Genomic DNA, 16,362 nt, shown 5'->3' with positions numbered 1-16,362 from the left:
CCCTCCACCTCCTCACCCCATCCGGGGTCTATGCCTCCGCCTCCCACATCCCTCCCTTCCAAATCCTCCTCCCTCGTGGCCCCTGCCCCCTCTGCCCCAGGGGCCACTCTTCCTCCTCATCCTCATCCTCATCCTCATCCTCCTCCTCATCCTCGTCGTCGTCGTCGTCGTCGTCGTCGTCGTCCTGAGAAGCGATCCTCTTCTCAGGCGTCCATCGGGGAAACATTACGGACTCCAGCTTCCGAGGTCCGGCATTCAAAAAAGGACCCCGAGCGTGAGGACTTTCTTCAGGTCCAGCCCCCACAGCTCACCATCCCTGTGACTCATCAGTCTTCCAAGAAGGCCTCCAAGAAGAAGTCTTTATCCCCCTCTCCACCCCGGCACATTTCGTCTGATGCTCTATCTGACAGTCGCTGCTCCCAGCCATCTTCAGTTTCGCCGGGATGCTCGGCTGCCAGGCGCTTAGCAGGCCTGTTGCCAGCAGACAACACTGCCCGTCCTGTGCAACCCAATAATGTGGCTGCAGCTGGCGACGACTCGATGGAACAGGATCTGCCTCCCGACGGTCGTAGTGATGTTCCCTTGAAACCTGGCCCTCTGCGGCCATCGAGGTGACCGGCTCTCCCCCGTTTCGTTCCCCCTTTCTCTGACTCGTGGTGGCTCTGTTACATTGGAACATAAGAGGTATTCGATCTAATTGGGAGGAATTAAAACTGCTCCTCCGCCTGCACTGTCCACTCGTCATAGGTCTCCAGGAAATGAAGTTACGCCCAACTGACCGTATTGCTTTTACCCACTATACCTCCGAGCGATCTGACCTAACCCCTGTGGACGGTATTCCAGCTCATGGTGGGGCCATGTTGCTCGTTTGGGACGATGTCTATTACCATCCCATCCCATTGACCAACCCACTCCAAGCAATAGCTGTCCGTATTACTCTTTGTGCCTTTACTTTTTCTGTTTGTACTGTCTACACTCCATCGGCATCCGCAGTTAGTCGGGCTGACATGATGCACCTGTTTGCTCAGCTTCCTCCGCCGTTTTTATCGTTTTTTGACTTCAATGCCCATCATCCCCTTAGGGGTTCTCCTGTATTCTGTCAGAGAGGCTCCCTCTTGGTGGATGTTTTCAACCATCTCAATCTTGTCTGCCTCAATACTGGCGCTCCGACTTTCCTCTCGGACTCTACTCATACCTACTCCCACTTGGACCTCTCGATCTGTTCTACCAATCTTGCCCATTGGTTCGAGTGGTATGTCCTTTCTGACAACTATTCGAGCGACCATTTCCCCTGTGTTGTTCGTCTCCTGCACCACACCCCATCCCCACTTCCCTCGAGCTGGAACATACCAAAAGCTGACTAGGGACTTTACTCCTTCCTGGCGACCTTTCCAGACCAAGATTTTCTCAGCTGTGCCAGTCAGGTCGAATACCTCACGGCTGTTATCATCAACGCTGCCAAACGTTCCATTCCTCGTACTACCTCTTCTTCACATCACGTTTCAGTCCCCTGGTGGAATGAGGCTTGCAGAGATGCTATCTGTGCTCGACGACCTGCTTTACACACTTTTTGCCGCCATCCTACACTGGCGAATTGTATTAATTACAAACGACTCTAAGCGCAATGTCGTCGAGTCATCAAAGACGGCAAAAAAGCTTGTTGGGCCTCTTTCACAAGCTCCTTTAACAGTTTCACTCCCTCTTCTGTCGTCTGGAGTGGCCTGCGCCGGCTGTGGGGCATTAAGGCACACTCCTCGATACCTGGCCTGACTTCAGGTAATGAGGTACTTGTAGACCCTGTGGATGTCTCCAACGCCTTCGGCCGTTTTTTTGCGGAGGTTTCAAGCTCCGCCCATTACCACCCTGCCTTCCTTCCCAGAAAAGAGGCAGAAGAAGCTCGGCGACCTTCCTTCCACTTGCTGAATCTGGAAGATTATAGTACCCCCTTTACGATGCGGTAACTCGAACGTGCACTTGCACTGCCCAGTCCTCTGCTCCAGGGCTAGAAGCCATTCACGTTCAGATGCCGACACACCTTTCTCAGGTAGGCAAATGCTTTCTTCTTCGTACCTATAACCGCATCTGGACCAAAGGTCAGGTCCCCACGCATTGGCGTGAGGCCGTCGTTCCCATACCCAAACCCGGGAAGGATAGACACCTTCCTTCTAGTTACTGCCCCATTTCTCTTACAAGCTGTGTCTGTAAGGTGATGGAGCACATGGTTAACGCTCGGTTGGTTTGGATTCTTGAATCTCGACAACTACTTACTAATGTTCAATGCAGCTTTCGTCAACGCCGCTCCGCTGTTGACCACCTTGTCACCTTGTCGACGTTCATCATGAACAACTTTTTGCGAAAGCGCCAAACGGTAGCTGTGTTCTTCGATTTGGAGAAGGCTTATGATACCTGTTGGAGAGGAGGTATCCTCCGCACTATGCACAGGTGGGGCCTACGTGGTCACCTGCCCCTTTTTATTGATTCATTTTTAACAGATCAAATGTTTAGGCTACGTGAGGGTTCCGTATTGTCCGTCTTCCTCCAGGAGAACGGAGTGCCTCAGGGCTCCGTTTTGAGCGTAGCCCTTTTTGCCATAGCAATCATGCCCGTTATGGACTGCATTCCACCTAACGTCTCCGGCTCTCTATTCATCGATGACTTTGCGATCTAATGCAGTGCCCAGAGAACATGCCTCCTGGAGCGCTGCCTTCAGCGTTGTCTTGACAGCCTATATTCATGGAGTGAAGCTAATGGCTTCCGGTTCTCTGAAGAGAAGACGGTTTGCATCAACTTTTGGTGATATAAAGCATTCCTTCCACCATCCTTACAACTCAGTCCTGTTGTTCTCCCCTTCATGGAGTCAACAAAGGTTTTAGGTCTCACACTAGACAGGGAACTTTGTTGGTCTCCACATGTCTCTTATTTGGCTGCCCGTTGGACACATTCTCTGACTGTTTGTTTGAAGTGGGCCCGATAACAAGTCATTGCCTTCAGATATCAGATGTGCCATTTGAGGCCTTTTATTTCTGTGGTCCTGGTATTTCATCAGTTCAAGAAGTTAAACTTTGCTGGATATTTGCTTAAAAAGTTGTAAATTTAAAAAAGAATAAGGTTTGACGTGACATCCATATTGTCTCTAATACATTTCTTTCTTTTCTTAATCTGAATGTGGAAAAAGACATGTTGTTGTTGTTGTTGTTGTTGTTGTTGTTGTTGTGGTCTTCAGTCCTGAGACTGGTTTGATGCAGCTCTCCATGCTACCCTATCCTGTGCAAGCTTCTTCATCTCCCAGTACTTACTGCAACCTACATCCTTCTGAATCTGCTTAGTGTATTCTTCTCTTGGTCTCCCCCTATGATTTTTACCCTCCACAGTGCCCGCCAATGCTAAATTTGTGATCCTTTGATGCCTCAGAACATGTCCTACCAATTGGTCCCTCCTTCTTGTCAAGTTGTGCCACAAACTCCTCTTCTCCCCAATTCTATTCAATACCTCCTCATTAGTTATGTGATCTACCCATATAATCTTCAGCATTCTTCTGCAGCACCACATATAGAAAGCTTCTATTCTCTTCTTGTCCAAAGTATTTATCGTCCATGTTTCACTTCCATACATGGCTACACTCCATACAAATACTTTCAGAAACGACTTCCTGACACTTAAATCTATACTCGATGTTAACAAAATTCTCTTCTTCAGAAACTCTTTCCTTGCCATTGCCAGTCTACATTTTATATCCGCTCTACTTCGTCCATCATTAGTTATTTTGCTCCCCAAACAGCAAAACTCCTTTACTACTTTAAGTGTCTCATTTCCTAATCTAATTCCTTCACCATCACCTGATTTAATTTGACTACATTCCATTATCCTTGTTTTGCTTTTGTTGATGTTCATCTTATATCCTTGTTTCGAGACACTGTCCGTTTCATTCAACTGCTCTTCCAAGTCCTTTGCTGTCTCTGACAGAATTATAATGTCATCGGTGAACCTCAAAGTTTTTATTTCTTCTCCATGGATTTTAATACCTACTCTGAATTTTTCTTTTGTTTCCTTTACTGCTTGCTCAATATACAGATTGAATAACATTGGGACACTGAACTCACATTCGGGAGGACGACGGTACAATCCCACGTCCGGCCATCCTGATTTAGGCTTTCCGTGATTTCCCTAAAATCACTCCAGGCAAATGCTGGGATGGTTCCTTTGAAATGGCACGGCCGATTTCCTTCCCCATCCTTTCCTAATCTGATGAGACCGATGACCTCGCTGTTTGGTCTCTTCCCCCAAACAACCCAACCCAATAACATCAGGGAGAGGCTACAGCCCTGTCTCACTTCCTTCCCAACCACTGCTTCCCCTTCATGCCCCTCGACTCTTATAATTGCCATCTAGTTTCTGTACAAATTGTAAATAGCCTATCGCTCCCTGTATTTTACCCCTGACACCTTCAGAATTTGAAAGAGAGTATTCCAGTCAACATTGTCAAAAGCTTTCTCTAAGTCTACAAATGCTAGAAACATAGGTTTGCCTTTCCTTAATCTTCCTTCTAAGATAAGTCATAAGGTCAGTATTGCCTCACGTGTTCCAATATTTCTACGGAATCCGAAGTGATCTTCCCCGAGGTTGGTTTCTACCAGTTTTTCCATTTGTCTGTAAAGAATTCGTGTTAGTATTTTGCAGCTGTGACTTATTAAACTGACAGTTCGTTAATTTTCACATCTGTCAACACCTGTTTTCTTTGGGGTTGGAATTATTATATTCTTCTTGAAGTCTGAGGGTATTTTGCCTGTCCCATACATCTTGCTCACCAAATGGTAGAACGTTGTCAGGACTGGCTTGTCAGGACTGGCTCTCCCAAGGCCATCAGTAGTTCTAATGGAATGTTGTCTACTTCCGGGGCCTTGTTTTTACTCAGGTCTTTCAGTGCTCTGTCAAACTCTTCATGCAGTATTGTATCTCCCATTTCATCTTCATCTACATTCTCTTCCATTTCCATAATACTGTCCTCAAGTACATCGCATTTGTATAGACCCTCTATATACTCCTTCCACCTCTCTGCTTTCTCTTCTTTGCTTAGAACTGGGTTTCCATCTGAGCTCTTGATATTCATACAAGTGGTTCTCTTTTCTCCAAAGATCTCTTTAATTTTCCTGTAGGCAGTATCTGTTTTACACCTAGTGAGATAAGCCTCTACATCCTTACATTTGTCCTCTAGCCATCCTTGCTTAGCCATTTTGCGCTTCCTGTTGATCTCATTTTTGCCTGCTTCATTTACTGCATTTTTATATTTTCTCCTTTCATCAATTAAATTCAAGGATTTATACTAGCCCTCGTCTTTTTACCCTACTTAATCCTCTGCTGCCTTCACTACTTCATCCCTCAACGCTACCCATTCGTCTTCTACTGTATTTCTTTCCCCCATTCCTGTCAATTGTTCCCTTATGCTCTCCCTGAAACTCTGTACAACCTCTGGTTTAGTCAGTTTACCCAGGTCCCATCTCCTTAAATTCCCACCTTTTTGCAGTTTCTTCAGTTTTAATCTACAGTTCATAACCAATAGATTGTGGTCAGAGTCCACATCTGCCACTGGAAATGTCTTACAATTTAAAACCTGGTTACTAAATCTCTGTCTTACCATTATATAATCTATCTGATCTCTTCGAGTATCTCCAGGATTCTTCCGTGTATACAACCTTCTTTTGTGATTCTTGAACCAAGTGTTAGCTATGATTAAGTTATGCTCTGTGCAAAATTCTACCAAGCAGCTTCCCCTTTCATTTCTTAGCCCCAATCCATATTCACCTACTATGTTTTGTTGTCTCCCTTTTCCTACTCTCGAATTCCAGTCACCCATGACCATAAAATTTTCATCTCCCTTCACTACCTGAATAATTTCTTTTATTCATCATACATTTCATCAATTTCTTCATCATCTGCAGAGCTAGTTGGCATATAAACTTGTACTACTGTAGTAGGCGTGGACTTCGTGTCTATCTTGGCTACAATAATGCGTTCACTATGCTGTTTGTAGTAGCTTACCCACACTCCTATTTTCTTATTCATTATTAAACCTACTCCTGCACAACCCCTATTTGATTTTGTATTTATAACCCTGTATTCACCTGACCAAAAGTCTTGTTCCTCCTGCCACCAAACTTCACCAATTCCCACTATATCTAACTTTAACCTATCCATTTCCCTTTTTAAATTCTCTAACCTACCTGCCCGATTAAGGGATCTGACATTCCATGCTCCGATCCGTAGAACGCCAGTTTTCTTTCTCCTGATAACGGCGTCCTCCTGAGTAGTCCCCGCCCGGAGATCCGAATGGGGGACTATTTTACCTCTGGAATATTTTACCCAAGAGGATGCCATCGTCATTTAACCATACAGTAAAGCTGCAGAGACATATGCAGGAATAATTTTAAAATAGGCATATAATGGGGCCATTGCCATGTGGCTTGAAAGGATATATAGCTGCAACTGACGAAAGAAGGTACCACACTCTGAAAATGGCATATTAGTAAAACACTATTAACAATCTCTTGATACTGCCATTACTGATTTTGGCTTACAGTTAATTCATGAAGAAGGAATTCATATATGTATGTATTATCATACTGTGATTCATCAGTTAAGCACTAAGAAATCACCACTAACACAACAATAATTTGTTATAATTTTGAGATGCTGAATGTATTATGTTGCACGTAAAGAGCTATTATCATTACTTGTTGGGCAATATGTGTCTGCTGGATTGACTGGGAATCAAAGGAAAGAGAAGAGAAAATGATATGGGAAGAGCCATGCTGCTACGGGATACTATATTAACACTTTGCTGGCTGCATATATCGTACAAATTGATCCCAACAGTGGTAATTCAGATTACTTGGCTTGTCACTGGCCATTCTTGACATTATTAGGAGATATCATCACTAGTTCTTGTAAGTTCTCAATCCTGTTCCCCTACTTACATGAAATTTCGAAGATATACGTATGTAAATAAATACAAAATTTGTTTGTTTCAAATGTTTGTTCATTTAAACTTTTTGGAAAAATAATCAATTACGAGTTGCACTTTGAAAAGCTGGTAAGCATTATCCAGTTTATTTTGCTGTCAGAAAAATGTAAAAATGATAATATTTGTGTGAATCGCCTGCGGGACAGCGCTTTGTCAAATATCGGTGTGTGTAGCAACGGATTCGTTGACCGATAATCAACAATCCTTGCTTTTTTTCTTTTTTTTACAGTTTCCATAAGGATAGCCAGCCCAAATCACTTTCTAAGTTTGGGTCCTCTAACGTGCGTATGCGCAGACACACGCGCACACACACACACACACACACACACACACACACACTCTCTCTCTCTCTCTCTCTCTCTCTCTCTCTCTCTCTCTATTTCAATACACGAACACTATCCCAATAGCTTGAAGTGCATATAGGAATCTCTGTTATATTCCAAAGAATGATTGGTGTCAAGACAATGTCCTGCAGTGGCAGATTTACTTGGCTGTTGTAAGCGTGCATGCCATTTATGCTCAGAACATTGGCCTTTCACAGTCCTGATAGTCTGACCAATATATGACATGAAACAGCTGCAAGGAATACAGTAGACAGCCACCTTACGTGAACCAAGATCATCCTTTATGTTACCTAAAAGGACCCCAATTTTAAATGGTTATTAAAACACACACATCACATTGTATTTCCACAGAATATGACCAATCCTGTTTGAAATGCTTCCTGTGTAAGGCCAAAAAGCCGTAGAATTTGGTACCACCTCAGTATTATCATGGCTCACACAGTGCATAGTTGGTCAAGAGTGCAACATATGTCTTATCTCTCTTTCACTACAACCATTCCGACAAAAGGTGACTTCAAGATGGACTAACTCTGCTGACAAACTCTCAGGGCCCAGGATGACATGGGCCCTGTGAACCAAGGTTTGAAGTACCCCTTCATGTTAAGCTGTATGGTGAAAACTATTAGCCTGCAGATACAAGTTAGTGTAAGGAGGCTTCCTATAATTGGCATGTCCCAACGCACAATCCATCTTCCTCCTAACCACCACATCAAAGAATGGAAGACAGCCATCCTTTTCCACCACTGTTGTGAAGTGAATATTGAGGTGGGTTGAATTCAGGTGTTCTAGAAAGTCATTCAAATTCTCACTGCCATTAGGCCAAACAACAAAAGAATCTTCTACATATCTGAAAAAAAAACATGCAGTTTTCAAAGCCGTAGACTCCAAGGTAAGTTCTTCAAAATCTTCCATAAACAAGCTGGCAATGATAAGTGACAACTCCATCTGTCCGCTCATAGTACTGCTCATTGAATAAAAAGGAAGTGAGTTAACACATGTTGAAATGGGTTCATTAATTCAGCACCAATCCTAACCTCAATTAACTGTAATGAATCGGACAGAAGTATATGAGTGAAGAGAGAGAGAGACCACATCAAAACTTACAAGAATATGTCATTCAAATGCATTCACTCTAACTGATCTACAAAATCTGCTGAGTTCTTAACATGATGCTTACATTGACCTACTATATGACTCAACAGAGTAACAAAGTTTTTTTCTACACAATGTCAGAGCAACAGTCTTAATCACAATCTTATGAAGAGGAGCCTCTTCCCTGTGGTCCTTAGGGAGGCCAAGTACCCTAGAGAGAACAGCACAATAAGAATTGAGGCTCTTGATATTCTCCTACCATAAGGAACTTTTTCCAGGAGGTTGTTAGTCTTTCTCTCAACACTTTTTGTTGGGTCAGAACCGATCCTGCGATATGTGGAATCAGACAGTAAAAACTGCATCCTTTGACGGGTCAACTCTAAGTGAATGTAAAGCAGTCCTCTCAGCTGCTGTGATATTACTCTTGGGTGTACGTCCCCCAGTCAACACACAATATGCCTTCCTCCTAGTATATTCTGCAACATAAGGAGGTAGTTTAAAAACAGTGTGTACAAGAGAACTTATAGAATCAACCACTGGCAAATGCTTTGGAGCACCGATAAAGCTGCTTCATCAAAAAGCTTTCTCCATGAGACATATCACAGAATGTTGAGATACAGTATAGATTCCAAGCCACAGAAACATTCAAACTTTGCCAAATGCCTGGCAGTTACAGAATGAAATTCCCAGTGCCATGAAGCATCATCCACCAATCCCAAGAAAAAGCTGAAATTTTGAAGCAGGCGTTAAATGAAGCTGAAAAAATTCCTTGGAAACAAAATCCAGCTGTCAGTGAGTGTAATGGATCCTCTCATAAACAATATCTAGGCTAGTGCATTGCTTGATAAGACTAGTGGCAGGAGAATTAATATGATGCACTACTTTGGCAAATGTTGGAACAATATTTTGATCACAACACTGCAGTAAAAACGACACTGCACGTTGCAATCTTACTGTACTGCTGCAGAATTTATCCAACCTCCACAAGCAGTGATTAGTTCTATTGGGAGGATATTAACAATGTGAGATTTAGTTTCTTCTGGCATATACAGTGTTCAAATAACTTAAGAGAATGCAGCTGGGTGGCATCGTTGACAACTTCAGATACTTCAACAGGAACATACCTTGCCATTTTCAATGCAAAACTGCAGAAAGTAAGCACTGTGTTGACACCCACTTACTTTTTATTCAATGACCAGTACTGTGAGCAGACAGATGGAGTTATAATGGGAAGCCCATTGTCACCCATCATTACCAATTTGTATATGGAAGATTTCGAGGAACACACCTTGGAGTCTGCAGCTGAAACTAGCATGTTTTTTCAGATACGTAGATGATAGTTCTGTTATTTGGCTTCATGGCAGTGAGAACTTGAATGACTTTCTAGAACACCTGAATTCGAACCAGGGAGGAGGCAGGAAATGGGAGAGGCAGAGGGAGGGGGAGGGACAGCATTGTTATTGAACTTCGCTATTTGAGCAGGTGTAGGTGGAAAACCATTTACCATATGGGTACCCAACTTTACAGTGTTCAGACTGTGTGCTGCAGAATTTGCATTGTCAGCAGTGGTAGCATCATGACTTGCCATTAGTAGGAATACTAGTACAGAGACAAAGTGCTGAAACGTAAGTATCAATGTGCATTACAGCTGCAGACAGTCAATAAGGGTCTGGGCATGTGAGCAGAGCTTTACTCATAGAACTTTTTTTTATCAAAACAGCAGCACTAGTGTTGCTGCTCTTCACAAGTCTCATGCATTAAAGGTATATGAAGAGGTCCTCTTTCTACACCAGTGTTGAAGAATATGATTCAGAAGTCAGAACTAACTGACAATTTGGGAATTACTCCTGAAAAAGGCCGGTGGCCAGTTGTGTCACATGTTGTTGAAGAATGTACTGTTGCCATGGCTGAGAAAGCTGGACACAGTAACGATCTTCAAGCTGTGCCACAACTGCTGAACATTCCATTGTCCTTTGTTCAAAAAGTGCTGCAAACAATTGAGATGGTATCCAGGCTATCATGGATGCAGGAGGTCATAACATTGAGCAATATTTGTAACTTGGAATGTAAACATGGCAATTTATGTGTTGAAATTTCTCCCTACTCACTCTATATGTGACTTATTATAATTTATGCTCTGTATTTTATGCATGCCCAAGCCATAGAACAGATTTCTGTTAACTATTTTGTGTCTGTCTAAATTTTTCATGTGCAAAATCCAGATCTATCTTAACTTTCTGAGAATCTTTCTTAAATACCACCTAATGTTCTCCCATTGTGTTTAATAGTGCAATAATTCTTCATCATGTGACCTGTGAGTATTATCTAACAATTCCCACCTAACTGATTACCTCATGAGGCTATGCCTAGAACGTGATTTCATTACATTTCAAGGTAACCTTCATATGCTCCTTGCAAGACTCATGAGCTGAACTGAAATTTAGTCTCCTCCTTAACCTCAGCTTCTTAGTGTGTCATTGCATAGGATAGCTTTTGAATTGGAACACAACTTATTGATGCAAATTAAATACTGAATAAGACGTAGAAACTGTACTCAAAGTATGAAGAAACAAGCTAATTTTATACAGTGTTATCATGGAAATGTGACTCTACTAAGAACCATGCACAGACTGCACAGTTCAGTGTCAAATTTTTGAGTAGTTGGAGCTAGGTTCATTTGGCAAAACTCGAAAATTTTCATTAAGGCGATAGGCACTTGATTCACTTATTGTATTTATGAAATATTCAAAATAATACCCAAGTTCTAGCTCAAATTAGATCACACCTACTGAATATTGTACCCTTATAGTGTGTAACTACTACACGGCTACATGATAAGAAAGTGCAGACTGATTGTGGGATTACTGTCCAAATCATGTAGCATGTAATACCCCGAGATGATATGCACACCATAGTATGAGATGCAACAGAGGTGCACAGAGGTGAAGAAACAATGTTGATCAGGTCTGTTTAAAGTTTTGTGGGTTTTGTAAATTTCTTCAGTTTTGAAGACATGGTTTATAGTCTTTGTATTCTCTTTGGTTTTCTTATGTAAGTGCTGAGAAACATTACAGACTCAATTATACGCTTCCTTTGTTAATTAATTAATTAATTAATTCTTAAATCTTTGCATGGAGGACATAAAGTAGGGATTTTTTTCTGTTGGCTATATAGAGGATTGAATATCTGCATTAAAAGATTGAAGTAAGAACATGTTTAGTCCTATTTTGAGTTTCCTTAACAGATTGTTTTGGTCTCATTTCATCTATGAAAGTAGCAGTTTTATGAATTCATCTACAGGGTATATAATAACTGTCCCCAAAATAATGTCTATCATTCACATGCCATTATTCAGAGTCTTGCTGGGCACATACAAGAAAAGATAGAGCCACTGGTGGTGCCAGCTATTCTTGAACATGAAGAAATAAGTGGCTTGACAAGTCAGATAGCTAGTGGAAAGAGAGGAAGAGCTGTGTTGTCATCATGGGATTCTGAGCCATTTTTGGGTGTACAGAAGTCATTGGATGCACTCTTGCAGGAACTAAATTATATCTATAAAGTTATGGGGAACCATGGTGTTGACCCAGAACTTACTGTCCAGATATTTCAGCAGGTGAGATGACCAATTTTCTAACAGTAAGTTACATGATCCTAGACTATAAGGAAACTGCTGTATTTTGTAAATACTGAAGTCTCTAGTAGATTGCAAACCAGAAATAAAAGAAAATACCCATGACAATGTTACCATTTTAAGTGAAGTTGTGTGTTTTAATTTTGCAGGTATTCTACTTCATCTGTGCCATTTCAATGAATAATCTGCTGCTCCGAAAGGATTTGTGTCATTGGAGTAAAGGAATGCAGATAAGATATAATCTATCACATCTTGAACAGTGGTGTCGTGACATGAGACTACAGGTACATGTAGTGTTATCAGTAGTCTATTTTTTTTCCTCCTCCCTGCAAAGAACAACATTAATGAAACGTGGAGTATTCATAGGCTTTGGCTTATGGAATCACTTTTGTATTGTCAAATCGACAACAATAAGGATTTAGGGAAATCAATGCAGTCCCTTTAATCTCATTATGTTGTGGGAAAAATAATGTTGTTTTAGACTATTATGTAACTAAAAATTAAATTTGGTCTGATTAGGTCACTTACTTGGGGTATTATACAGTGTTTTGCCTTGGGACACCCTCTTTTCCTGTTACTCAACAATGACTTGTCATCAAGTGTAGCAGATGACTCCAAAGTAACTTGCAGATAACATAAGGAATAGACTGTCATCTGGAACCGCATAATGTAGCCCCACAAATAACATATCAGAGGGAAATCTGTTGATGTGTCACATATAAGAGTGTAACTCTGTCACAATAAAAATGTACTATAAGTAATTTTTATTGAATAATTCCTTTTGGATTGGTGTTATTACAGCCATCAATAATGTCCTAATCATGTAGTGTGGTACGTCAGACTTCTAGGACTGAAGACAAGTGTGGCAACTCTTGTGGAAGGCATGTACATTTCATCTGCAAATGGTGAATGTAGATAACATGCTTTACAATAATAATACCAATATCTACAGTCAGCACCTGTGGTATGCTTTAACTACTTTACTTTGAATTGTATATAATTCCTTGATGTCATGTGGGATAATATTGTGAGGTATCTCAGCACAGGTGCCTAGGATACCTTCTACTCTAAAAACATGACAGATACACTTACATTAAACTAACTTCATGCGTGATGTTTCATTGTATGGAGCAGTAGATCTGTATTGAAATAATTTACAGAAGAACCTCCCGTCTCCATAGTGAACTGGATTTTATTGTACAAGGTGTACAACTTTGCTTCCGCCATTTTTCCCCAACATTTGAGGCTTTAATGAAACAAATGGTTACACGTGTTTCATTCAAAGTATTTTCCATTGCTGGCCACTACTTTCTCCCATCTTTCAGGCAGTGTATGAATCCTGCATCAAAAAAATTGTTCAACTTTTGAAGCAATCCATGAATCGATCCAGTTTGTGGCTTCTTCATGAGATCGTAAGTGTTGGTCAGTCAGGCCACGTGCCATTGATCTAAACAGGTGATAGTCTGAGGGGGCAATGTCTGGAGAGTACAGCAGGTGGGATAGGACTTCCCATTTTAATGTTTCCACGTATGTTTTGACCTCTCTTGCAACGTGGGGTTGAGCATTGTCGTGCTGCAAAATCACTATATTGTGCATCTCACTGTATTGCGGCCGTTTGTCTTCTAATGTTCCACTCAAATGCACCTAATTGCATTCGATAGCAAGCATCTGTGATTGTTTCACGTGGTTTTAACACCTCATAGTACACGATGCCAAGCTGGTCCCACCAAATGCAAAGCATTATCTTGGAGCCATGAATATTCGGTTTGGCCATCAATGTGGAAGCATGGCCAGGATATCCCCATGATTTTTTGCATTTAGGGTTATCGTAATGAACCCATTTTTCGTCCCTGGTCACAATATGATGCAGAAATCCCTTCTGTTTTTGCCTTTAAAGCAACTGTTCACAAACCTACAAATGCCATTAAACGTCTCTTGGTTTCAGCTCACATGGGACCCAACTTCCTTCTTTCTGAATCATGCCCATAGCCTTGAGAAGTTTTTAAATTGCTAGATGTGTCACTCCCACTAATTGTGGCAATTCTTCTTGAGTTTGACACGAGTCTTTACTCAGCAATGTCTCCAATTCTGCATCTTCAAAAACATTCTCTCTTCCACCATGCCAGTCAACGACATTAAAATCACTGTTCTTGATGCATTGAAACCACTCAAGACACATTCTTTCACTAATAGCATCCTTACCATCCATACTTGAGAGCATTCAATGAGACTCAACCACTGTTTTCTTCATATTGAAACAAAACAGTAACATCTCCCACAAATCATGAGAACTAGGCTCATAAAATGACATTTTCAATCAAGTACAACTTCATGATGCAGACAAAAATTGACTAATGTTTGACTGAGGTTATGTTGACTGAGGTCCAAGCTAACTGCCTGATCTCTGTGATCTGTTTGTTTCGACTGCTACTTACTATTGTCGCCACCTATTGGCAAACAGTGTAAGCAAAGTTGTACACCTTGTATTGTGACTTTAAATGTTGTAGGAATGCATTTATCTAGTGATACCATTCCATAAACACTTCACATTGCCAACATACCTGATCCAGTATTTAATTTTTCAGCTCATTGTTGCTTTCACAGGAAGAGCACTTGTTCAATTTGTTTGTAAAACACCATGTAGTTAGGACTAATAAAAGAAATCCATAGCTATGTCATTAGATGGTCTGTAGTAAGTGTTCTCAAACAGAAAATAATTCTGTTTTGCATATGTTTCAGTGGTAATTGTTGATGTGTAGCACTATGGAATTCAGCTTAGGTATGTGCAAAAGGTATCTCGATTTGTTTTTGCACTCATCAGTGGGAGTATTTGTATACAAGCTAGTGATGTTAAACGAAACTACCCTACCTGACAAAGAAAGTGAACCTGCAAGAAGGGAAGAAATATAAACTTCACAGTTTGAGAAGTTATGTGATGTTACAGCAGTGGTTACAAAACTGAATCAAATTTACAAAGAGCTTAATAGTAGGAGTCCACTTATCAGTATGATGCTGCAGCCCTCTGAGATTGATGTATGCACTTCTTTGGTTGAAAAAGGTGTCATAAGGAGTTTGTGACCTCTCCTGAGACAAGTTGGCCAACAACTTTTGTAACTAGTCCTTAATATACTGCATGCCAGCATGGGATGTTAGTTGAGATCCAAGCTGATTCCACACATGTTCCATCAGGGGCAGTTCTGGGGATTTTGTTGGCCACCGGCAAACCTCAACATCATGCAGACAGTTCATAGATACACGTCATGTGTGAATGACCATTATCCTGTTGAAAAATGGTACCATAATCTTCTTGCATGAGAGGTAACACACAGAATGCCTGTGGTGTACCATTGTCTTTCAGAGTTTTCTGCGTCAGTATAACCTGTTACCTGGAGTTACACCCAATGGCTTTACACCCCGTAATGCCAGGAGTAACACCTTGTGCCTCTACAAAACCATGAAAGAATGGGACCTCTCCCAGACTGGCATTGTACTCACCAATGATGGTTATCCAGGGTAGTACAAACTTCAGTTCATCAACAAAGACAATGTGACATCATTAATTAGCAATTTATTCTTCCTGGCCGTACCATGACTCCCAAAAAAAAAAAAATAGTCTGTTTTTGGTTTTAATGACCACCTCATGGGATGGTAATTCTCTGGTGAAACTGCTGCTGGTTTCTGACCAAAGGTATGGAATGACACAGAATGTAGCAACAGTTCATTATTTGTTCTCAGAAGGCAGATGTAAGTCAGAAGGGGTTACAGTGTTGTTAGTGCAAACTATGACAGTCCCTCTATGTGGTGGTTAGGTGCGGTTCACTGAAACATTAACAATAAGTATATGAGCCCTCACACTCCCATACAGTCAAACAGTCACTGTCACATACAAATGCCATCAGATCTGGATATTGCACAATATGATGAGGCAGCCAATTGAAGACCCACAATGAGGCCCCTTTCAAACTCTGTCAGGTGCTGATAACACTGTCTAAAAAGAGTATGTGGCACCTCCACGTTCTTCACAATGATCATTCAACATCTTACACTGTCCATGCTCCTTATATATCCTACCAGGCTTGGTAACAACAATTAACTCAAACGACAGTAATGGACTACCTGCAACTCTAATCATTACATACTCAACAATCGTGCATATGTATATGAAAGTAAATTGATACCTGACCATGGCTATTAAGTGACTTTTTGACAGGCAGTGTAGTTAAAGCCAATATTGTTTGAATTTTAGCTACAAGAGCTGAGGAATTTCTGATGCCAAA

At 41.3% G+C, this 16,362-nt stretch overlaps 1 protein-coding gene across 1 annotated transcript in view; it reads left to right on the top strand.

Moving 5' to 3' along the window:
- The window catches only part of LOC124555897 (unconventional myosin-Va-like), a 59,317-nt gene that overhangs the window by 24,076 nt on the left and 18,879 nt on the right, over nt 1-16,362 (top strand). The window contains exons 2-3 of the mRNA XM_047129956.1: nt 11,810-12,067; nt 12,235-12,369. Coding sequence (XP_046985912.1) covers nt 11,810-12,067; nt 12,235-12,369 — 393 coding nt within the window. The remainder of the gene's footprint in view (nt 1-11,809; nt 12,068-12,234; nt 12,370-16,362) is intronic.

The sequence above is a fragment of the Schistocerca americana genome, chromosome X, assembly GCF_021461395.2.
Source record: "Schistocerca americana isolate TAMUIC-IGC-003095 chromosome X, iqSchAmer2.1, whole genome shotgun sequence".
In the NCBI taxonomy this organism is placed as follows: Eukaryota; Metazoa; Arthropoda; class Insecta; order Orthoptera; family Acrididae; genus Schistocerca; species Schistocerca americana.
Note: the sequence above shows the minus strand (reverse complement) of the source record. Positions and strands in the feature narration are given on the sequence as shown.